Source organism: Cetorhinus maximus, chromosome 5, assembly GCF_964194155.1.
Source record: "Cetorhinus maximus chromosome 5, sCetMax3.hap1.1, whole genome shotgun sequence".
Taxonomy (NCBI): domain Eukaryota; kingdom Metazoa; phylum Chordata; class Chondrichthyes; order Lamniformes; family Cetorhinidae; genus Cetorhinus; species Cetorhinus maximus.
Genome location: NC_135883.1, coordinates 35,558,168 through 35,583,936, shown reverse-complemented (window position 1 = coordinate 35,583,936; position 25,769 = coordinate 35,558,168). Strand labels below are relative to the sequence as shown.

Sequence of the window (25,769 nt, the reverse complement as noted above, 5' to 3'; positions counted from 1 at the left end):
GAGGGTGCGATGGAATGATAAATCTAATCCTTGGGCTCGCTATTTATCCTTCACGCCCTCCCCCATTTTGCGTTCCCACTTTACTGTCTTCAACCATCTGCACTCGGCCAACGAAGCTTAGCTGATGGGACAGTATCTCTCCTGAGCACTCTGTAGCCTGTTGGGCATGCACATTGCCTTTTTTTCCATTCAAGGGATGTGGGCTTTGCTGGCTAGGTCAGCATTTATTGCCCATCCCTACTTACCTGTGAGAAGGTGGTGGTGAAGGGCTGCCTTGAACTGCTGCAGTACGTGATGTAGATACACCCATAGTGCTGTTAGGAAGGGAGTTCCAGGATTTTGACCCAATGACAGTGAAGGGACCGTGATACATTTCCATGTTAAAATGATGAGTGGTTTGGAGGGGAACTTCCAGGTGGTGGTATTCCCATCCATCTGCTGCCCTTGTTCTTCTAGATGGTAGTGGTCATGGGTTTGGAAGGTGCTGCCAAAGGAGCCTTGGTGAGTTTCTCAGTGCATCTTGTAGATGGTACACACTGCTGCCACTGTGTGTCAGTGGTGGAGGGAGTGAATGTTTGGGTGTGGTGCTGATCAAGCGGATTGCTATTTCCTGGATGGTGTTGAGCTTGTGTGTTGTGGGAGCTGCACTCATCAGGCAAGTGGGGAGTATTCCATTACACTCCTGACTTGTGCCTTGTAGGTTGTGGACAGTCTCTGGGAGTCAGGAGGTGAGTTACTTGGTACAGGATTCCAAGCCTCTAACCTGCTCATGTAGTCACAGTATTTATATGGCTAGCCCAGTTCAGTTTCTGGTCAATGGTAACCCTCAGGATGTTGAAAGTGGTGATTCAGTGATGGTAATGCCATTGAATGTCAAGGGGTGATGGATAGATTCTCTGGTTGGAGATGATCATTGCCCGGCACTTGTGTAGGGCGAATGTTACTTGCATTATCAGCCCATGCCTGGATGTTGTGCAGGTCTTGCTGCATTTGGACATGGGTTACTTCAGTATTTGAGCATCTTCCTCTTGTGCTAGGCAACTTCAGACCTTGGTGTTCTCCTCCATTATCCACCAGCCTCTTGTAGTTGCTTTGCTTCTTCCTTTTGTAGCTGCTCTATTCACTTCAAGCTGTGGAAAGACATTAAGAAGACTAAGTAAGCTTTGGTTTTTATGTTCATGTTTCTTGAGCTTTGGGATCATGGCAATATCGTAATGAGAAGATAAATGGCAAAGCTGTAGAGTGGAGTTGCATTGTGGTAATGGAGTCCTCTGACACTGCATCTTATCTGGGTCATCATTTTGGGTTGAACATGTATTGAGGGAGGGAGGAAAAACAGTAATCAAGTCTGCATTTTAGTTTATGTCTTGATTATCAATTACCAAGTCATCTTGACTAAGGTCTGGAAGCAAATTCTTTACTTGTGATTGCTAGCAGAGTTAAAAGCTCTTACTTTGTCCAAAGCTGCTCATTGTGCTTCGATACTAGTCTCCGGGAAATGCTCAAGAGCAGTCATGGGGGGAGCACTCTTACTTCCTCAAAATAGGGACCAAAATGGATGAGTTTGTTCTCAGAAACATCTCAGTAAATTAGATCAGAAATTGAAAATTTATTGTGCAAAGTCATTTTGTACCTGTCGCAGAGCTGTGTGGAGACTGTTGATGTTCTGCTTGAGGAGAAAATCTTCTTTATCAATGCATGATGGATGAGCTGGATGCAAAGCTGCAGGTTAGTGTTACCATTTAAGTATTTGTGTATACTGCTGGGTTTTTTTTTATTGCTGGTGTTATGGACTGAACACAAGGTTGTTAAAGGGTGACCTGATCACCTTTTGTGCGCACTGCTCAGCTTGTCCTTGCTTATGGCAACACATGCAATTGCAATCTACACAAAGGATGCTCGTCTTTGCAGTACTAATTTGACTTTGTGGAATATATGCAGTAGTATACTGTCAACTTGAGTCATTAGGAAAAATAGAATCTATCATTGTAACTGCTTCAGTATTTTAATATTGATACCATAGGTTCAGCTGGGAGTTAGAGCACCAAAAAGGGGGTTGAGCACGTAAGTGATTTAAGAGTAGTTTATTAAGAAGCAGCAATTTAAGTATGATGCATAAGCTATATAGACAGAAGACGCATAGGACCTGTGATGGTTGAGCACAGTTTACCAATCCGGGAGGGCAAATGGATGGATGAAGCTGATTTATTTGCAGCTGGGGGTGGCAACATCTTGTCTGTTTTGTTTGTAGCCACCTTCCCCTTTGTTCACTTTCTTCTCAAGCTAGCCAAGTTGCTAGGATGCTCTCTCTCCCTCTGCAGAAGACCGGCCAGCATGGATGACTCCTTCCTGTCCAAAGTGATTTTCTTTTTCTGTCTTGAGAGTCTATTTTGACCTTTTTTTCTCTCTCTCTTTTGCTTCACTTGTGGGCCATGAGATCCAGCCTTGTCCAGAATGTGCTGAAGACATGCCCTTGGCAGATATGACAGCCCTGTTTTGTGTTTTTCAACTAACAAGCTGCTATGGAAGCTTTTAAGATTCCTATAACATCCAGTAAATTTCTTCAGGTTATTAAACAATTTCTTTCTTTGAAGGAAGTATCCTTAGTGACTCCTTATCATTGGCTGACCTGGCTTGTTTCCCTAATTTTTTGATTATGTGCAGTAAAATTCTTTCGAGTTATCAACAGTCACAGATTGCAACTCTTTTGAGTACAATCACAGTTCTTGGTTTTCCGGGAGTGGGACATGAACCCACAACCCTCTGATTCAAAAGCGAGGGTGCTATGAACTGAGCCACAGCTGAGCAGATGACATACTAAAGCTACTAGAATAATCAGATCGTTATCAACTTGGATTGGCACTCCCTGTCTGCTGCTCACCTCATTCAATTATAGTCCTTATCCTTTGCAGGAGTGTTGCGAACATTGAATTGTTAATTTATAAATACATACAATGAGAGCAACAACTTATGCATGGACTTGATTCTCCAGCTTTCCCTGTATCTATTTTATGGATAATTCTTAGGTACTATTTCCCCATTGCCTTCAATTGTCCCAAACCAAATCCCTTTTACGTTACCCCCTTTGACTATTACCATCTTGATTGTCTTAGTCAGTTTCTCTCGCATATGTGTCAGTGCCTTGATGATTTAAAAATGTTTTCTTACTCTACATGCTGTTTATTGGGTAACTGAGTGGGTCTGGGACCTGTTCTTTGAAAATTCACCATGCACTTTTACATGTTAGTTCTTCCATATGTAACAAATCACATCTGCACATTCACACCAGTATCCCAATATCATGCCATGCATGCTCTATCTGGTACAAGCTATTCTTGACTTTCAGGTAATCTTCTCAAAAGATCATGGTGGGGTAGAGAAGCTCCATAATCCTTTGACACCTTGCCTAACAATTTGTCTCAAGATCCACAGACTGTTATGGAAGAGTATTTCTAGAATCCACTATCCTTATTGGAAAATGTGCTTTCTGATTTTCCTTGTGAATAGTCCAGTTGCAACTTTGAGATGATGATGCTTGTTCAAATTCATAACATCAGATACCCCTTAATCCTCTATACACAGGGAATTAGCCTTTTTGGCTCTCGTGTCATTTTAGTGAATTGGCACTGCGCATATCCTTCCTCTGGTGCAGTGCCCACAACTGATTTCAGTACTTCAAATAGAGGCTGACCAAGGCCCTGCAGAGTGGATCCTATAGATCTATACACCAGTGCAAGTCAGTACCTTTGGCAAATTAGAGGGGCTGGATCCTGTGGGTTTATGTCTCAGTGGAATTGGCTCCTTTGGATATTTAAAGGGGGCTGGAACCTGTATAGGTCAGCCACCTTTTGGTGTGTGATCTTTCTCCTTCTTGAGCTGTCTCATTAGGGTCTCTGTAACTCTTTCGAGTACATTCACAGTTCTTGATTTTTTTTTCCGGGAGTGGGACATGAACCCACAACCTTCTGACTCAAAGGTGAGGGTGCTATGAACTGAGCCACAGCTGACACCTCTAGGGTCTCTGTAAGATGCTCCCTTACTGTCAGATAGCTAATTAAATCTGGCTGATTTACTCATTACTAAATCTTGTAGGACCTGTTTGCTTGTCAGTCCTAAAATAGTGTTTCAGGAAACACTTGGATATGTTCTAGAAAGTCACTGCCTTTACACCTTTATTTTCAGATTGAAAAGTATAAAATCTCTCATCGTAACTGCTCTGCCTTTGCCGTTTGCTTCACTGATCTCCATATTTTTGCATATCGTGACAGCATCCCTGCTGTCAGAAGGTCTGTAGTCAACTGCCACTGGAGTCTTGAATCCTTTTGCTGTTTCTTAATCCTTCACTATTTCCTCTGCCTGCTCACCCTTATTGATATCCTCTTTCAACTGCTGTAATATTGTCTGATCAGTATTGCTACTTCCCCCTCCCTATTTTCCTAAGCGGGTGAAAAGAGGACCCAGAATTAGTAACCACCTCCTAGAAGAGCAGGCGAAAAGAGGACCTGCAGGCAGTCAGCACCACCTAGAAGAGTTATCCAATCCAGCCCAGTCTGTGGCTCCAGAATGATGCAGCCATCTTGAGAGAAATCAAAGCATGACACAGGAAAACAGCTAAGTAGTTGGTGAATATTTTGCTCATTTATCTTCAAAACCTGTGTAACTTATTAGTAATGGTATGGTTTTATTAGTTGTGGTAAAGTTTACTAGCAGTAGTAAAGGTTATTTGAAGTGGCAGTGTTTATTAATTATAAATTAGAATAAATTAATTAGCGCATAAAACTTGTCCTGCCAACTTTATTGTTGTGTCTGCAGAATGTGGGAGTTCCTGGACACTGGGGTGTTCCAGGCCAAACACGTCTGCGGCTTAAGGAGCTTTGGCTCAGCCATTGAGCTGAAGGCCGGACTGCAGACAGTGCATTGCATGAGGAGGGGGAAAGTTATCTGGACACTTTGTACCAGGCGGCAGTCACCCCCTTAGGATAGGGCCTCCTGTCCCTGACCAAATCAGGAGGGTGTTACTGCGACTGAGGCAGGTCTGGGCCCAGAAGGTAAAGTGAAAGAGCCTCAGCCTTTGCAATATAGATGAAAGTGGTGGCTGAAGGGTGAAGGAACAAATTGACCACGGTACAGGAAACCATCCAAGTGGGGTGCAGTTAATAGGAATATAGTGGTATTTGGGAACAGCATAATCAGGGGGATGGACACAGCTCCCTGCAGCTGAGAGCATGAGTCCAGATGGCTGTGTTGCCTGCCTGGTGCCAGGGTTCAGGACACCTGCTCTGAGCTGGAGAGGGACTTGCAGTGGGAGGGGGAGGATCCACTGGTCTTGGTCCATGCAGATACCAATGACATAGGTAGAACTAGGAAAGAAGTTCTGCTGGGGGAGTATGAGCAGCTGGGGATAAATTAAAAAGCAGAACCACAAAGTTAATGTTCTTTGGATTGCTTCCTGAGCCATGAAGAAATTGGAGTAGGGTAAATAGATTAGAATTAAATGCGTGGCTCAAAGATTGAGATAAGAGTTTCAGTCCATGGGGCACTGGCACCAGTACTGGGCAAAGTGGGAGCCATATCTTTGGGATGGTCTTCACCTGAACAGTGCTGGGTTGTGTGTTCTGGGGAGTTGTATAACTAGGGCAGGAGAGAGGCCTTTAAACTAAATAGTGGGGGCAAGGGATCTCATTTAGGAAGATGTGATAAATAGAGACAACAAGGCAAAAGAGCAAGGTAGGAATAAGGGAAATGATGTTCAGAGTATGGTAGGAAGGGGCAGGGTGTGCAAACCTAAGGATGCACTAGCAGATAAGGTTAGAGGCTATAGGCAAAGAAAAAAAAACAGAACTAAAGGCCCTGCATCTGAATGCTTGCAGCATTTGTAACAAAACAGATGAATTGACAGCACAAATAGAAATAAATATCTATGATCTGATTAGCTGTAATAGAGACGTGGCTGCAGGATGACAAAGACTGGAACCTGAATATTCAAACGTACATGACATTTGGGAAGGACAAAAAGTTAGGCAAAGGTAGCTATGTTAAGGATGATGTTGGTACAACAGATAGAGATGACCTTAGTTCTGAAAATCAAGATGTAGGATCAGTTGGGTAGAGGTGAGAAATAGTAAAACTAAGGAGTCACTTGTGGGAATGGTTTGTAGGCCCCCTAACTGTAACCACACTGTAGGATGGCATACAGGAAGAAATAATGGGGGCTTGAGAAAGGTATGGCAATAATCATGGGTGATTTTAATTTACATTGGACGAATCAGATTGGCGAAGGTAGCCTGGATAATGAGTTTGAGTGTTTTTGGGACAGTTTCTTAGCACCAACCAGGGAGCAAGCTATACTAGATAGGGTAATATGCAATGAGACAGGATTAATTAATGATCTCATTGTTATGATTCCAGCTGATACTACTGGACAAGCCAAATCCCAGGGTGGAACCCAGCTTGATAGATCTTGACTTTTATTTTTTGTTTTTGTTTCGAGAGTGGTTACTGAACAGCCGCAGGAGTCAGCTGATGAACTTGTAACAAAAGAAAACATTTATTGTTAAACAAGAAAAGATTAACTATATTACGATATTCCTTCACCCACAACTATACCTTCACAAATACATACAGATTTGCAAGGATAACACAAGTTACAAAAGCTATCTTATACTCTAATGTTCACAGCAAGTACGGTCCATGTAAAGCAATTGGCAACTTATGGTCAGACACCACACTCTGAAACCAAGTGACAGATGCCACCCCAAACAGATGCTATGAATTTCTGATCAACGACACGCCACGAGCCAACTGGTCTTACTGAACTCTGTCTATCACATGAGGGTTTCAAATCTCCCCCCTCTATGAACTCACTCTGGAATCTTCTCCCAGAAAGTGCTCTCTCTCAGACGCCTTCCACAAGGGTCCACCTCCAGGGTTTTGAACGCTCCTTCTGATGTCCCTCTGCCCTGGATCACCATGTGCATTCAAGTTTTCTTCCACGCACTCTGACTCAGCCATGCCAGCAGAATGTCACTCCTTCACCCGCCCATTGTAAAGAATTACAGACCTTCGGCTGTCTCCTTGGACGTTCTGACTTCTCGCATGCTTTTATTGCTTTTAATCTCTGTCCTGTAGCTTTCTCCCTTTAAACTTGATGTTTGCTGCCTTCCTCTCTGCTCCTTACTTTCACTTGAACAGAACAGGATCTTTTTCAAAATTCCTGCCCTTGTCATTTGACTAAACTGTCCTCTTGACCTTTCATGTTCCACTTCCCTGGATTTTGGGGCTTTCTTCTTTAGTTTCTGGAACCTGTTTCTGCAGTTTCCTCCCCTGTTCAGCCTTTGTTGGCAGCTGGCTTTAACTTTTTAGTTTGTGACTTGCTATCTGTCCCTCTGCTGTCCAGCCTCTATGGAATTCTGGCTTCAACTGAACTTTGGTTTGGGACTGGCTATCTGTCCCTTCTAGGCTGCTTCTGCTGGCAATTGCTTTCAATGGAACTGAAACTGCTTTTCTTTAGTTTTCTGTCTGGTATTGTGTGTGGTAGGGGTCTCCCTCTTTGGACCCCTGTTGCTAGGCAACATCACAGTTCTTTTTAACCTTGTGTTTGTTTTACTCCCTTCAAAAGTCATAAAATCTTCATTAAAAATGCAGGCACCTTTTAAAGTGAAACTAAAACTCAACTTTCCCTTTCTCTTTAACAGAAATACAAATCAAACTTAAACATTAAAGATAGACCCAAATACATGTATATCTTAAACTATCTCTATTTCCTAACACTCATTGTGAAGGCAGTAATAGGTAGCAGTGATCATAATGAGATTCCATTTCACATTTGGTTTGAGGGAGAGAGTAGTGAATCTTAAGACCAGTGTTTTAAACTTAAATTATGGCAATTATGAGGGCATGAAGACTGAGTTGGCTAAGGTGAATTGTGAAATTAGATTAAGGGATAGGTCAGTAGATGTGCAATGGCAGACATTTAAGAAGATATTTCAGAATACTCAAGATGCATTCTCACTGGAATATAAGAGGGAAGTACGCACCATCAATGGCTAACTAAAGAGGTTAAAGATAGTAGAAAATTGAAAGAAAAAGTTTTTAACCTGCAAACACTAGTGGTAGGTCAGATTGGACAGAATATAAAGAAGAGCTAAGAATGACTAAAAGATTAATTAAGGGGGAAAAATTAGAGTATGAGCGAAAGCTAGCTAGGAATATTAAAAATAGATGGTAAGAGTTTCTACAGGTATTTAAAAAGGACAAGAGTAAGTAAAGTGAACGTTGGTCCTCTAGAGTTAGAACGGGGAATTAATAATGGAAAATAAGGAAATGGCGTATGAATTGAACTGATATTTTGCACCTGTCTTCACTGTAGAGGATTTAAAAAACATCCCAGAAGTAATTGTGAATCAGGAGGTGAAAGAGAGGGAGGAAGTTAAAATCATTACAATTCCCAGGGAAAGGGTACTGAGAAAATTATTAGAACTAAAAGCTGCCAAGTCCCCATGTCCTGATGGACTTCATCCTAGGGTCTTAAAAGAAGTGGCTGCTAAGAGAGGAGATGCATTGGTTTTAATTTTCCAAAATTCCATTCATTCTGGAAAGGTCCCATCAGATTGAAAAATAGAAAATGTGACTCCTTTATTCAAGAAAGGAAGGAGAGAAAGCAGGAAACTACCGGCTAGTTGACTTGACATCTGTTGTAGTGAAATTGCTGGAATCCATTATGGAGGTTATAGCAGGACACTTGCCAAATTTTAATACAATCAGGCAGAGTCAACATGGTTTTGTGAAAGGGAAATCATGCTTGATTAATTTATTGGAGTTCTTTGAGGAACTAACAAGCAGCGTGGATAATAGGGAGTCTGTGGACGTGCTGCACTGAAAATGTATGGTTGCTAAATTTGCTGATGACACAAAGATAGTTATAAAGGGGGCATAAGTCTTCAAAAGGACATGGGTAGGTTACGTGAGTGGGCAAAAATGTGGCAGATAGATAATAATGTGGGAAAATGTTAGCTTGTCCACTTGGGCAGGAAGAAGAGAAAGGACATTTAAATGAAGCAGGATGGCAGAACTGAGGCACAGAAGGATCTGAGTGTCCTGGTGCATAATCAGGAAAAGTTGGTATGTAAGTACAGCAAGTGATTGAGAAGACAAATGGCATGTTGTTTTGTAAGGGGAATGGAATGTAAAAGGGATGTTTTGTTACAGTTGTACAGGGCATGGTTGCGACCATATCTGGAGTACTATGTACAGTTTTGGTCTCCATATATGAAAAAGGATATAAATGCATTAGCAGTTCAGAGAAGGTTCACTCGACTGACACCTGGGTTGGTGTAATATTAAGAGAAAAGGTTGGGCCTGCATCCATTGATGTTTAGAAGATTGCGGGGTGGCTCTGTTGAAACATATAAGATCTTGAGGGGATGCTGAAATGATGTTTCCCCTTGTGGGAGAGACTGGAACTAGGGGACACAGTTTGAGGTCTCCCATTTAAGACGAGATGAAGTTTTTTCTGAGTCTTTGGAACTTTCTCTTTTCTGGAGAGTGGTGGAGGCAGGGTCATTGAATATTTTTAAGGCAGAGGTAGATAGATTCTTGACTAACAAGGGAGCCAAAGGTTATTGGGGGTAGGTGGAATGGGGGGGTTGAGGCCACAATCAGATCAGCCATTATCTTATGATTTGGTGGAGCAGGCCCAAGGGACCAAATGGTCTACTCCTAATTTGTGTGTGTATTTATGTTTGTATTTTTATTCGGTCATGGGATGTGGATGTTGCTGGCTAGGCCAGCATGTATCGTCCATTCCTAAATGCCCTTGAGAAGGTGTTGGTGAGCCACTCTCGAACTGTTGCTGTCCACCTGGTGTAGGTACACTCACAGTGCTGTGAGGGAGGGAGCTCCAAGATTTTTACCCGGCAACAGTGAAGGAACAGCAATATATTTCCAAGTCAGGTTGGTAAGTGGCTTGGAGGGGAACTTGGGTGGTGTTCCCATGCACCTGCTGCCCTTGTTCTTTGAGGTGGTAGAGGTTTTGAAGGTGCTGTCTAAGGAGCCTTGGTAAGTTGCTGCAGTGCATCTTGTAGATGGTCCACAATTCTGCTACTGTGCACTGTTGGTGATGGAGGGAATTAATATTGAAGATGGTGGATGGGTGCCAATCAAGCAGGCTGCTTGGTCTTGGATGGTGTCAAGCTTCTTGAGTGTTGTTCCAGGCAAGTGGAGAGTATTCCATCACACTCCTCACTTGTGCCTTGTAGATGGTGGACAGGCTTTGTGGAGTCAGGAGGCTAGTTTCTTGCTGCAGAATTCCCAGCCTCTTGCCGTCTCCTGTGGCACAGTATTTATATAAATGGCTCAGTTTCTGGTCAATGGTAACCTCCCAGGATACATAAGAACATAAGAACTAGGAGCAGGAATAGGCAGTTCAGCCCCTCGAACCTGCCCTGCCATTCATTACGATCATGGCTGATCTCATTTCGGCCTCCACTCCAATTTCCCGCCCTCTCCCCATAACCTTTCAACCCATTACTAATTAAAAATCTGTGTGTCTCCTCAGATTTATTCAGAGTCCTGGCATCCACTGCACTCTGAGGTAGTGAATTCCACAGATTCACGACCCTTTGAGAAAAGTAATTCCTCCTCATCTCTGATTTAAATCTACCACCCCTTAGCCTAAAACTATGGCCTCTCGTTCTAGAATGCCCCAGAAGGAGAAATATCCGCTCCACGTCTATTTTGTCTATCCCCTTTAGCATCTTACATACCTCAATTAGATCTCCTCCCATCCTTCTAAACTCTAGCGAGTATAGGCCTAAACTGCTCAATCTCTCCTCGTAAGACAAGCCCCGCAGCTCTGGAATCAATCTAGTGAACCTCCTCTGAACTGCCTCCAGTGCAACTACATCCTTCCTCAAGTGAGGGGACCAAAACTGTGCATAGTACTCCAGGTGCGGTCTCACCAATGCCTTGTACAGTTGCAGCAGCACTTCCCTATTTTTTTACTCTCTTCCTTTAGCAATAAATGCCAAAATTCCATTTGCCTTCCTTTAATATCTGCTGTTCCTGCATACTGGCTTTCAGCGATTCATGCACGAGGACACCCAGATCCCTCTGCACTGAAGCATCCTGAAGTTTCTCTCCATTTAAGTAATAAGTCGCCTTTTTATTCTTCCGACCAAAATGGTTAACCTCACACTTAGCCACATTAAACTCCATCTGCCAGATTTTGGCCCATTCACCTAACCTGTCCATATCCATTTGTAAATATCTTATTTCTTCATTGCAACTTACTTTCCCACCTATTTTGGTGTCATCTGCAAATTTAGCCATAGTACCTTCTATCCCTGAATCCAAGTCATTAATATAGATTGTAAATAGTTGGGGCCCAAGGACTGAACCCTGTGGCACCCCACTAGTTACAGCTTGCCATCCAGAAAAAGACCCATTTATCCCAACTCTGCTTTCTGTTGGTTAGCCAATGCTTAATCCAAGCTAATATATTACCCCTAACTCTGTGAGATCTTATCTTGCGTATTAATCTTTTGTGTGCCACCTTATCAAAAGCCTTCTGGAAGTCCAGATATATTACATCCATTATCCACTTTGCTTGTCACATCTTCAAAGAACTCTAGCAAATTAGTCAAACACGAATTACTCATCATAAAACCATGCTGACTCTGATGGATTGCATTTTGACTTTCCAAATGCCCCATTACTACTTCCTTAATAATGGATTCCAACAATTTCCCAGTGACAGACGTTAAACTAACACGCCTATAGTTTCCTACTTTTTTTTTGAATAAGGGTGTTACATTAGCATTTTTTTAATCCACTGGAACCTTTCCAGAATCCAGGGAATTTTGGAATATTATAGCCAATTCATCCACTATCTCTGCTGCCACTCCCTTTAAGACCCTGGGATGTAGGCCATCAGGTCCTGGGGATTTGTCACCCTTTAAATCCCAATAGTTTGCTCAGTACTTTTTCTCAAGTGATGGTGATTGTTCTAAGTTCCTCCTCCTCTATATCCTCTGCGCTACCTGTTACTATTGGGGTGGTACTAGTGTCCTCCACTGTGAAAACTGAGGCAAAATATTGATTAAGCGCCTCTGCGATTTCTGCGTTCCCCACTATTAACTCCCCAGTCTCGTCCTCCAAGGGACTAACATTCACTTTAGCCACTCTTTCCTTTTATATACTTGTAGAAGCTTTTGCTATCAGTTTTTACATTTTGCGCTAGTTTTCTTTCATCATTTACCTTTGCTCTTTTTATTATTTTTTTTAGTAACCCTTTGTTGATCATTAAAAGTTTCCCAATCTTCCAGCCTGCCACTGACCTTTGCAATTTGGTATGCCTTAGTTTTTGCCTTTAAGTTATCTTTAACTTCCTTGCTTAGCCGTGGGTGCTTTTTCCCCCTCTTACCATCTTTCTTCCTCATTGGGATATATTTTACTTGGGAGGAATTGAATATCTCCTTAAATATCTGCCACTGTTCATCAACTGTCCCACCTTGCAGTCTTCCTGCCCAGTCCACTAGGGCCAAACCTGCCCTCATACCTATGTAGTTGCCTTTGATAATGATAATTGGTATTTAGTGATTTGTAATGCCATTGAATGGTGCTCTCAGATGGTTTGATTCCCTCTTTTTGGAGATGGTCTTTGTCTGGCACTTGTGTGCAGACACAAATGTTACTTGCCACTTTCCAGCCCAAGCCTGAATGTTGTCCAGGTCTTGCTGCATATGGGCACGAATGTTTTAGTACCTGAGGAGTCAAGATTGGAACTGAACATTGTACAATCATCAGCAAACATCTCCACTTCTGACCTTATGATAGAGGGAAGTTCATTGTTGAAGCAGCTGAAGGTTCTTGGGCCTAGGGCATTGCCCTGAGGAACACCTGCAGCAATGTCCTAGGACTGAAATGATTAATCACCTTTGTGCTATGACCTTTAGGGCTCAGCTACCTCAGTTACTAGTGGTCCTACTGAGCCTTTGAAATCTCCCACCCAGAGTACATTCTGTGCCCTAGCCGCCATGCTGCTTCTGTTTAGTGTTCAACGTGGAATACTGATTCATCAGCCAGTGGGTGGAGGGTGACAAGCTGGGGTTATCAGCAGAAGATTTCTTCGCCCATGTAGGGAAAATGTGAACTTGCCCGTTTTAGCAGAAAGCCTGTAAAAGCAGCATATTATTTAAATGGGGAGATTGCAGAACTTGAGGTACAGAGGGATCTGGGGGCCCTGGTATGTGAATCAGGGAAAGTTAGTGTGCAGGTGCAGCAAGTGCTTAGGAAGGCAAATGGAATGTTGCCTTTTATTACAAAGGGAATGGAATATAAAAGTTGGGATGTTTTCCTTTGTTACAGTTGTACAGGGTATGGGCGAGACCACATCTGGAATAATATGTACTGTTTTGGTCTAATTATTTAATGAAGGATATAAATGTTGGAAGTAGTTCAGAGAAAGATCGCTCGACTGATACCTGGGATGGGAGGGTTATCTTATGAGGAAAGGTTGGACAGGCTGGGCCTGTATCCATTGGAGTTTAGAAGAATGAGAGGTGACCTTATTGAAACATATAAGATCCTGAGGGGGCTAGACAGGGTGGATGCTGACAGGATGTTGTGGGAGAGATGACACCTAGGGAACAGAGTTTTAAAAAAGGGGTCTCCCATTTAAGATGGAGATGAGAAATTTTTTGAATGTCGTGAATCTTTGGAATTCTCTTTTCTGGAGCGTGGTGGATGCAGTGTCATTGAATATGTTTAAGGCAGAGGTAAGAGATTCTTGACGAACAAGGGAGTGGGGTAGGTGGAATGTGGAGTTGAGGCCAGAATCTGATCAGCTGTGACCTTATGAAATGGTGGAGCAGGCTCGAGGGGCTATGTGGCCTACTCCTAATATGTTCATACGTATGTAGATCCTAACCACTCGCTGCATGAAGATGTTTTTCCTTATGTTGTCATTGCTTCTTTTGCCAGTTGGCTTAAATCTGTGCCCTTTGGTTATCGATCCTTTTGCCAATGGGAACAGTTTCTCTATCTACTGTCTGGACCCATCATGATTTTGAGTACTTCTATCAAATCTCCTCTCAACCTTCTCCTGGAGAGCAGTTTCAACTTCTCCAATCTTTCTACATAACTGAAGCTCCATATCCCTTTATTCTCATGAGTCATAACATAAGAAATAGGAACAGGTGTAGACCATTCGGCCCCTCGAGCCTGTTCTGCTATTCAATAAGATCATGGCTGATCTGTTTGTGTTTCGATTTTCACATTCCCATCTACCCCTGATAATCTTTGATTCCCTTGCCTAACAAGAATCTATCTACTTCCACCTCAAAAATATTCAATGACCCCGCCTCCATTGCCTTCTGAGGCAGAGAAGTCGCACAGCCCTCGGGGGGGGCGGGGGGGGGGAAAACTTGTCCACATCTCTGTCCTAAAAGGGCAACCCCTAATTTTAAAACAGTGTCCCCTAGTTCTAGACTCACCCACAAGAGGAAACATCCTTTCAACGTCTACCTTGTCAAGGCCGTTCAGGATCTTTTATACTTCAATCAAATCACCCCTCACTCTTCTAAACACTCTGGAAACGAGGCCAGTCTGTCCAACCTTTCCTCATTAGACAAACCACTCATTCCAGGTAATAATCTAGTAAACCTCCTCTGAACCACCTCTAACGCATTTACATCCTTCCTTAAATAAGACCAAAACTCTATACAGTATTCGAGTCTCACTAATGCCCTATATAACTGAATCATAACATCCTTACTTTTATGTTCAATCCCTCTCGTAATAAAGGATAGCATTCCATTAGTCTCCTTAATTACTTGCTGTACCTGCATACTAACTCGTGACTCATGAACGAGAATACCTAGATACCTCTGCACCTCAATTATGCATCTGTTCTCCATTTAAGTAATACTCTGCTTTTTTTGTTCTTCCTGCCAAAATGAACAACTTCACATTTTCCCACATTAAACTCCATTTGCCAAATTTTTGCCCACTCACTCAACCTATCTATATCCGTCTGCAACCTCCTCATGTACACTTCACAACATACTTACCTATCTTTGTCATCTGCAAATTTAGCTACCATGTCTTCACTCCCCTCGTAAAAGCCATTGATGTAAATCGTAAAAATTTGAGGCCCCAGCATAGACCCCAGACTCCACTCATCACACCCTGCCAATCCGAAAAAGACCAATTTATGCATACTCTGATTTCTGCCAGCCAGCCAATCTTCTATCCATTCAAATATGTTACCCACTACATCATGTGCTTTTATTTTCCGTAATAACCTTTGATATGGCACCTTATCAAATTACTTCTGGAAATCCAAGCACAGTACGTCTACAAGCTCCCTTTTATCCACCACACATGTTACTCCTTCAGAAAACTCCAATAAATTGGTTAAATGTGACTTTACTTTCACAAAACCATACTGACTCTTCCCAATTACCTTGAGTTTCTCTAGGTGCCCAGCTATAACCTCAATGTTCAATTCTAACACCTTCCCCATGACAGACATGGGGTTCAGGTGCAAACTGTCCCAACAGTACAGCCCCCACTTTCCCAAATACTGATGCTAGTGCCCCACAAACCGGAACCCATTTCTCCCACACCAGCCTTTGAGCCATGCATTCATGCCCTATGCCAATTTGCAGGTGGCTCAGGTAATAATCCAGATATTATTACCTTTGAGATTCTGCTTCTTAATTTGATATGTAGCTCCTCATACTGACTTTGGGGAGCCTCTTTCCTACTTCTACCTATGTCATTGGTACCTGCATGGACTACGACAACTGGATCCTCCCCCTCCCACTGCAAGTTCCTCTCCAACCCTGTGCAGATGTCCTGAACCTTGGCACCGTGCAGGCAACATAGCCGTCTGGATTCTCGCTCTTTGCTGCAGAAAACAATGTCAATCCCCCTCCCTATACTGTCCCCTACTACCACTACACTTCAGTTTGCTCCCTGGCTTGAACGGCTTCCTGTACCACAGTGCCGTGGCCAGTCAGCTCATCCACCTTGCAGACCTCTTTTATCCACACAGTTTGAGTCTTTTCTGCACTCACTCTGATGCCTTGATATCCTTCCTAAAGTGTTGTGCCCAGAACTGGATGCAATACTCCAGTTGAGGCAGAACCAGTGCTTTATAAAGCTTCGTCGTAACTTCCCTGGTTTTATACTGTATGCCCCTAGTTATAAAATGCAGCATACCATATGCTTTATTAATTGCTCTTTCAACCTTCCATCATTTCTACACATGTACACCCAAGCTCCTCTGATCCTACAGACTCTTTAGAATTGTACACTTTGTCTGTGTTCTTCCTACCAAAATGAATGATTTTGCACTTGTATTACATTTGGGATTGATGACCACCTTCCCATTTGAAGTTTGTAACCAAGTTAACTGTGTGTATATTTTAAAATCATTCTGTCCTGAGGTTCACCAGCTGTGACTTTGGAGAGCACATGGTGGGGTAGAAAAGAAAAGAATGATGCTGACAACAGAAATGGTGTAACCTTAAGGTAGCTCAAAACATGGCACATCAAAATAAACTTAACTGCCGTTCTCAATTATTATCCTTGGGCTATTACATGAGCTGTTCCACTGATTAACTGGCACAACAGTCAATAACAATTACGAGTAACAATCCAAGAAAGGCAGGAAGTGCATAACCTTGTTGGGCAGGATACTCTGAGCTGGGAGATGTGCAACACTGTTGAGGAAATCATTCCAACAGTGAAACGTCAGGATAGGACACTGCTAGTAAACCCCACATCATAACCAGCATAAAAAACCATATGTACTTGAAGCTGGCATAAACTGGTTTACAGCCAATAACTGGATACAAGTATTGATTAGAAATGCCAGCTGAAATTCAACATTATGTAAGACTGCTGTACTGAGAATTTAGTTCACACCAAGCAGTGAAGCTTTTGGATTAGCATTTCAGACCAGTTGAATGTTGTGGTGGTCACACTGTTTGGCAGCAGTTCTGACAAAAAGCAAGTTTTACTTGTTAAGGCCATTTTTGGTTTCCTGGGCAGAAACTTGTGTTGCTCCAAACACCACCTCCAACAGCACAAATCTGATTCCACTTTGTGTTGTGGAATTTAAGCTGGTAATGTATTTCACATTCTCTTTCTCCCTCTAGCAACCACCTCAAATCATATAATCTCTGAAGGCTTTGTTGAAGCTAAATGCCAAAGTTTAGACTTTGATGGTTTGCTCAGTATTTATGTTGCTGCTGATGCACTGTGTGGGGGTATTGAGACTGTTCTCCCTGCATTACACTGAATAGCAATTAAAGGAAGTATTAACAAGCTGCATATTTTTTCTGGAGGGATACCATACTCTAAATCTCCAATTAGTGGCATTTCACGGCTGTATTGTACTTGAATGTGTGAAACAAATGCAAAATCAGTAATGTAAAGCAGAACTGACAAATTCTCACCAGAAAGACTAATGGCAGCGGCATAACTTTCATAATATTTTGACTGCAAATTGTTATACAGTAAATATTTAATTCATTGCAGATTAATGCTCATCCATACAACTCTACTATGGAGGACAAGAAAGGAACTTCTGAAAGGATCCTGCTAGAGCCTTACCACTACGTGCTTCAGTTGCCAGGTACCGTACCTTGGTGTATCATATGTCCTTAATGAGTTGAGTAGCTGATTTTGTGTGTGAAAGCAGCACTTATTGTAGCAGAACTGCAATTTTCCAGTTTTGGGGGCAGAGCATATAATTCACCCAAATTGGTGTGAATGAAGTCCCTTATAAGCCACATGCTAAGGTTAGCAGATTTCCTTCCCTAAAGGATGTTCTTGAATCAATTGGTGTTTGATGATGGTCTAATAGCTCTGTGGCCACTTTTTTTAAACTGATGGATTTTTATTATTTTGAGATTTAAAAAAAAAAATCCAATTCCCATCGCCATGGTGCATTTTAAAAATAATTTATGGGTTCTGGGCATTGCTGGCTAGGCCAGCATTTATTGCCTGTCCCTAATTATCCTTGAGAAGATGGTTGTACGCTGTCTTCCTGAACCGCTGCGGTCCAGTAGATACAGCAGTCCAGTCGATACACCCACAATGCTGTTAGGGAGGGAGTTCCAGGATTTTGATCCAGAGACAATGAAGGAACAGTGATGTATTTCCAAGTCAGGATGGTGAGTGGCTTGGTGGGGAACTTCCAGGTGGAGTTCCAGGTGGTATCTGCTGCCCTTGTCCTTCGAGATGGTAGTGGCTGTGGATTTGGAAGGCGTTATCTAAGGATCCTTGGTGAGTTCTTGCAGTGTATCTTGTAGACAGTATACACTGCTACTACTGTGCGTTGGAGGTGGAGAGAGTGAATGTTTGTGAATGGGGTGCCAATCAAGTGGGCTGCTTTGTCCTGCATGGTGTCAAGCTCCTTGCGTGTTGTTGGAGCTGCACTCATCCAGGCAAGTGGAGAGTATTCCATCACACTCCTGACTTGTGCCTTGTAGATGGTGGACAGGCTTCAGAGAGTCAGGTGGTGAGTTAGTCACTGCAGGATTCCTAGCCTCTGACCTCATTAACCATATAAAAATATTGTGTATGTCCAATTCTGTTTCTGGTCAATGGTAACACCCCAGGATGTTGATAGTGGGGGATTCAGTGATGGTAATGCCATTTGAATGTCAATGTTAGATTCTGTTTTGTTGGAGATGGTCATTTCCTGGTACTTGTGTGGTGTGAATGTTAATTGCCACTTGTCAGCCCAAGCCTGGATATTGTCCAGGTTTTGCTGCATTTGGACATGGACTGCTGCAGTATCTGAGGAGTCGTGAATGGTGCTGAACATTGTGCAATCATCAACTAATATCCCCACTTCTGACCTTGTGATGAAAGAAAGGTCATTGATGAAGCAGCTGAAGATGGTTGGGCTAAGGACACAATTCTGAGGAACTCCTGCAGTGATGTCCTGGAACTGAGATGATTGACCTCCAACAACCACAGCCATCTTCCTTTGTGCTAGGTATGACTCCAACCAGTGGAGAGTTTTCCCCCTGATTCCCATTGACTCCAGTTTTGCTAAGGCTCCTTGATGCCTCACTTGTCCGAATGCTGCCTTGATGTCAAGGGCAATCAACCTCACCTCATCTCTGAAGTTCAGCTCTTTTGTCCATGTTTGAACCAAGGCAGGAGGTCAGGAGCTGAGTGGCCCTGGCGGAACCCAAACTGAGCAACAGTAAGCAGCTTATTGCTAAGCAAATGTTGCTTGATAGCACTGTTGATGACCCCTTCCATTACTTTACTGATGATGGAGAGTAGGTTGATGGGGGTGGTAGTTGGTCAGATTGGATTTGTCCTGCTTTTTGTGCACAGGACATAACTGGACAACTTTCCACATTGCTGGGTAGATGTTAGTGTTGTAGCTGCACTGGAACAGCTTGGCCTGGGGCGTGGCAAGTTCTGGAGCACAAGTCTTCAGTACTATTGCCAGAATGTTGTCAAGGCCCATACCCCTTTGCAGTATCCAGTGCCTTCAGCCGTTTCTTGATATCATGTGGAGTGAATCGAATTGGCAGAAGACTGGCATCTATGATGCTGGGGACCTCTAGAGGCAGCCAAGATGGATCATCCACTCTGCACTTCTGGCTGAAGGTTGTAGCAAATGCTTCTGCCCTATCTTTTGCACTGATGTGCTGGGCTCCCCCATCATTGAGGATGGGGATATTTGTGGAGCCACCACCTCAAGTGAGTTGTTTAATTGTCCACCACCATTCACGACTGTATGTGGCAGGACTTCAGAGCTTAGATCTGATCCGTTGGTCATGGAATTGCATAGCTCTGTATCACATCTTATGCTGTTTGACCCACAATTACTCTTGTGTTGTAGCTTCACCAGGTTGACACCTCATATTTTTAATGTGTGCCTGGTTCTGCTCCTGGCATGCCAACCTGAACTCTTAATTGAACCAGGGTTGATCCCTTCTCTTGATGGTAGAGTGGGGGATATGCTGGTTACAGATTGAGTACAATTCTGCTGCTGATGGCCCACAGTGTCCAGTCTTGAGTTGCTCACTCTGTTTGAAACCTACCCCATTTACCACAGTGGTAATGCCATACTTCGTCTCCACAAGGATTGGATTAGGTCACTCCTACCAATACTGTCATGAACCAGCACTTGCGACAGGCAGGTTGGCGAGGGTGAGGTCAAGTATGTTTTTCCCTCTTGTTGGTTCCCTCACCACCTGCTGCAGACCCAGTCTAGCAGCTATGTCTTTTAGGACTCAGCCAGCTCGGTTTCTGGTGGTGCTACAAATTAATATTTAATTGGGCTCAGACATGAAATTCAGACACAGCTGGAAGCGCGCACCATTTATTTTTGAATACTGATAACATCTGGCTGGTTAATCCTTTGCTAAAACACCCCTGGCATGGATGTGTTGTATTTCAACAGGATTGGGACCAATGCCTTTGCAGGAAGGTGTATCAGTGTGGTTGGGGAGGGCTTAAATTTAATTGGCAGGGGGATGGACACCAGCATTGAAGTATAAAGAGGAATAAGGTGCATGAAGGAGTGAGTGTTGGATAGTACTAGGGAAGGAAATAATACTATATTAGTGATGAGCAGACTGAGAAGGATCACAAAGAATATAAAGACGGGTTTAGAATGCATGTATATAAATATACAAATTGTGGTCAAAAGGTTGGTGAGCCACAAGCGCAAATAGCTGTGTGGGAATATGATGCGGTGACACTAGCAGAAATATGGCTTAAAAATGGTGAGGACTGTTCAAGGATACAGTGTTCAGAAAAGATAGGGAAAAGGGGGAGATGGTGTGGCAGTGCTGATTAGGAAAACATTAATCTTGGCAAGAGAGTGCCCTTGAGGGGCAAGGACTGAATCCATTTGATTGGAGTTGAGAAACAACAAGCCATTGTCATGCTGTTAGAGCTTTTAAATATAGTGAGGGAAAGATGGAGGAGCAAATCTGCAGGAAATAAGATGTACAGAACTATAGAGTGATGATATTGAGGAACTTTACCCAAATAGCAATAGGGGTGATCTTAATTAAAGAGTAAGCAGGTGGAGGAATTTCTGAAATGTGTTCAGGATATTCTTGGTCCAGCTAGAAAGGAGGCATTGCTGGTTTTGGTGCTGGGAAGTGAGGTGGGCAAGCGAAGCATGTGTCTGGGAGAACACCTTGGTGTGAGTGGTTGTCATATCATAAGGTGCAGATTAATAATGGAGAAGAGCAAGGAATGATCTGAAGTCAACTTCTAAATTGGAAGAAGGCTAACTTCAATGGGATGGGAGGGAATCGAACCAGGGTAGTATGGAACCAATGACTAAACAGGAAAGAGAGAAATGGAACAGTGGCTGATCATTGAGGATATGTTTCAGGTAGAGGTTAGGTACATTCCAACAACAGGGAAAGGTGGGGTACCAAAGCCAGGGCTCCTTTCTTGACAAAGGAGATAAAATATATGATGAAAAAGAGGGTGGATGATGCATGTCAGATGAATTCTTTAACCAAAAACCAGGCCAAATACAATAAATTGAGAGAGGCAATAAAGAAGAAAATAAGACTGGCAAAGAGAGGAGGAGTATAGACTGGCAGTTAACATAAAAGGGAACCCAAAAATCTTCTACCAGCATGTAAACAGTGAGGTGGGTTGGGCCCTTTTAGGGACAAAGAGGGTGATGGAATCTTCAGAAATGCACTGCAAGGCTAGAATATTTAATGAGCATTTTGTATCTATGCCCACTAAGGAAGTGGATGCTGACAAACTACCAGTAGAAGTGGTAGAGTTAATGGATGGACCAAAAATTGATGGGAAGGATGTACTTGGCTGGCTGTGTCGAGTGGCTACGTCACTTGGTTTGTATCCCAAGCTACAAATGGAAGTGGGATTGGGATAGTTGAAGGGCTTGCCATAACCTTCTAATGTTTCCAGATACAGGGAAGGTGCCAGAGGACTGGAGAGTGGCAAATGTGGCGCTCATTCAAGAAATGGTATAAGGACATTCCTAGAAAGTACAGGCTCGTCAGTTTAACATCAGTGGTGGGTAAAGTTTTGGCAACAATTATCAGGTACTTGGAGAAGTTTGAGTTAATTAGGGAGAGCCAGCACAGATTTGTATAAGTCAGATTGTGCTTGACTAATCACATTTTTTGAAGTACCAGAGAAGGCTGCTGAAGGGAATGTGATGGATGTTGTCTATATGGATTTTAAGAAGTTTGACAAGGTACTGCATAGAAGGCTAGTTAACAAAATTGAGGCTTATAAGATAGGAGGATCAGTGGCAACTTGGATAAAAAATTGGCTTAAAGACAAAACAGCAAGTTGTGGTAAATGTTTTTTTTAGATTGGAGGACAATTGACAGTCTTGTTTCTTAAAGGTCAGTGCTTTTTAAAAAAATTTTATAAATGACTTGGATATTGGGATACTGAGTAAAATTCCAAAATTTGCCTATGATACCAAAATTCGATATGTGGCAAACAGGATAATGATAATGATCTGTTGCAATGGGATGTAGGCTAGTGGAATGAGCGGACAAGTGGCAGATGGTATTTAATACCAAAGTGAGGTGATGCATTTTGGCAGAAGGCACAGGGAGAGGTAATATAGACTTAATGCCACAGTTCTAAAATGTGCAGGGATGGAGGCGTCTAGGGGTTCATGTGCATCGATCTTTGAAGGTGGCAGAACATATTGAGAGAATAGTTGACAAAGCATATGGCAAAGTATTGCATCCAGTTCTGGTCACCACGCTTTTGGAAGGATGTAACAGTCCTTGAAAGGGTGTGGAAGAGATTTACCAGAAATGGAACTTTGCTACAAAGTTGGAGAAGCTAGAGTTCGTGGAACAAAGAAGGTTGGAGGGAGATTTAGTAGGTGTCCAAGGTTATGACAGGTTTAAATAAGACGTGGAAAGCTGTTCCCGTTAGCTGATGGTAGAAGAACTAGGTGGCACAGATTTAAGGTTTTGGGCCAGAGATGTGAGAAGAGCATTTTTACGTTGTGAGTGGTAATGACCTAGAACTTGCTGTCCATGATGGTAGAAACAGAGATGTTCAATTATTTCGCAAGGAAATTGGGTGGGTACTTGAGGGAAATAAGCCTGCAGAGCTATGGGGATAGAGCAAGGGAATGGACTGACTGGATTGCTCTTTAAAGGGAGACCGTTCCTTGACGACAGATTCTGATTCCAGCTTAGCCAGGAGGATACATCTGTTCTCAACACTGAAATCGATGCTCCCCCAATTAAGTACCTTACTCCAGATTTATCCATTTCTCTTTTCCATAATTAATCTAAACCTTATAATTCTATGATCACTGGTTCCCTAAATGTTTCCCTAATAACACTCAGTCCGCTTCATTCCCCAGAAACATATCCAGCACCGCCTGCTTCTTTGGGCTGGAAATATTCTGAAATTCTCCTGATCACATTTAGGACACTTTGTTTCCACCCTCCCCTGTCTTTCCACCTCCTTTATGTTATTAACTATCCCAGTCTATATTAGGATAATTGGAAGTCCCCTGTTATCACCGCTCTATAGTTCTTTCTCCTCTGTCTTTCCCACTAGTTGATTGCCTGTGGAGTACACCCATTAGTATAAAGGTACCTCTTCTGTTCTTTAATTTCCCAAATCAATTTTGCCCTCACTCGTCCAGCTCTCGCTATTGCTCTTGCTCACCTTGATATTCTCCTCAATCATTGCAGCCACCCCTCCTCAGTTCTTTCCTTTGCCAACTTTCCTAAACATCTTGTATCCTGGAATATTAACACTCTCAGTCCTGTCCCTTTTTTGAGCCAGCTCTCCATTCTCACCACGGCATAATATTCCCATGTTACTCTTCAGGCTACAGCTAATCTACCTTATTTACCACACCGTCTGTATTTGCATACGTGCACTATAAACCTAATTTCAACCTTATTGTATTCCCATTTAGTCTGACATCACCAAATACCTTTACTATTTCATCTATCTCTTCCAATCCTTTGTGCACCATGTTTCTCGTTTCTCATGGTACTTCCTGGTTCCCACCTCTCTACTAAATGAATTTAAACCTTCGAACAACAGCACTAGCAAACTGCCCCACAAGGACATTGGATTACACCTCATTCAGCTTGTACAGATCCCACCTGTCCCAGAAGTGACCTTTCTGTCTATGTCATTGGAGATGATGTGGGCTATGACCTCTAGCTGTTCATTTTCCCTCCTTGATGTCCTGCAGCCACTCGGTGACATCCTTCATCCTGGCACCAGGGAAGCAACAGACCATCTTGGAATCACATCTGTGGCTGCAGAAACATTTATTTGTTTCCCTAACTATTTAATCCCCGATCACTGCTTTTCCAGTCTTCCTCCTCCCCTACCCTGTGCATCAGTGTCACCCAGGGTGCTGAACACTTATCCCTGACTGCGTTCCCAGAAGAAGCATCATCTTCACCAGTATTATTGCTTAGAGAATGTGATGGACTCGAGAACAAAAGCTACTCTCTACATTTGACAGCTGAAGATCTGGCACTTATTTGTCCTGGCAGCTGCAAATTTGTTCTCCCATTTGTGATCACTTTCCAATGAAGAGAGAGAAATTACCTGTCTCGTAAAATTGTCTTCATTTTTAAATTGACATATTCAACATACTGCACGACCTCCAGGAATGGCTGATAGGTGCATTAATTACTGCTTATTCTCAAGATCTAGCTTTGGGCAGTAAACAGAGTCTGGTGTAGACCTTTCCTACTGCACACAAATTGAATTGGCATATGGGTGTGTGCACACTTGACACACAACATCTTTAAACTAGATTATTGTAAAAAGAATGGGGCCTGCTGTCAGGGATTCCATGGATTGCATTTGTGCTTTCAAAAGAATGAAGGAAGTGCTGACTGGATAGATGGCCTGTTTTAGTGGAGGCAGCACTCCATTACTTTTATTTTGGTTCTGCCCTGTAAATCTGGCTTGTCATAAGGATCAGTCTCAAGTGTTTTTTTTTAAGTAGAGCAACACTGGATGATGTGCTCAACAAGGTAGAATCCTTATCTTTTTGGAGAAATCAGATGATGCTACTCACTTTTTCAGGCTTTGCTGCAGGTTCCTTTGTGTAATCTCTAAAATAATTGCTTTATCGTGCCCTCTGTGATACTGGTATAAATTGAGTCAGGCAAGGAGGAAGCTCATTCCTTGGTTTAGGTGTACTCTGACTATCCCAGTGATCCTGTCATAAAATTGAATTAAAGGCCAATTTTTAAAACAATAAAACCCTGAAATCTCAGCCTCTCTAAAACTAAGCTAGTTGTGATTTCTGATAGGTCCTCTCCATATGAACCATTTTATTGCTTGAAAGCTTCAAACGGTTGTTTTGAAATTAGAAATTGGCAAGAGATGAGCTGCAAAGTGATTTGGGCATCACCCAGCAGGATTACAGCTGTCTGATCAACAGCAACCAGCTCATTCCTGAAGCAGCCAGACTAATCCATGCGCATACCTGGCCCTGAACAGTGGCTTGCATTTTGCAGTTCCTTTAGCATAGTGAAACGTTCCAAGGTGCCTCATAGGAGCTTTATCAAACAAAACTTGACTTTGAGCCACATAAAAGATATTAGGACTGATCAGAAGAGTTGGTCAGAGGGGTAGGTTTTATGGGGCATCCTAAAGGAGGAAAGAGGTGTCGAGACAGGAGCTTGGGGAGGAAGTTCAGAGCTTGGGGCCTAGGCAGTTGAAGGCACGGACACCAGTGGTGGAGCGATTAAAATCATGGATGCTGA

The 25,769-nt window shown here is 42.8% G+C and overlaps 1 protein-coding gene across 9 annotated transcripts in view; it reads left to right on the top strand.

Annotated features, from left to right (window-relative positions):
• ggps1 (geranylgeranyl diphosphate synthase 1) overlaps positions 1–25,769 on the top strand; it is a 67,299-nt gene that overhangs the window by 20,047 nt on the left and 21,483 nt on the right. For 6 of the 9 annotated variants that reach the window (XM_078541711.1, XM_078541709.1, XM_078541710.1 and 3 more), the window contains one exon: positions 17,548–17,644. In XM_078541711.1, coding sequence (XP_078397837.1) covers positions 17,575–17,644 — 70 coding nt within the window. In that variant the 5' untranslated portion in view covers positions 17,548–17,574. Of the gene's footprint in view, positions 1–4,441; positions 4,623–17,547; positions 17,645–25,769 lie in introns of those variants that run through there. The other 3 variants (XM_078541713.1, XM_078541714.1, XM_078541715.1) reach the window with 2 other exon arrangements.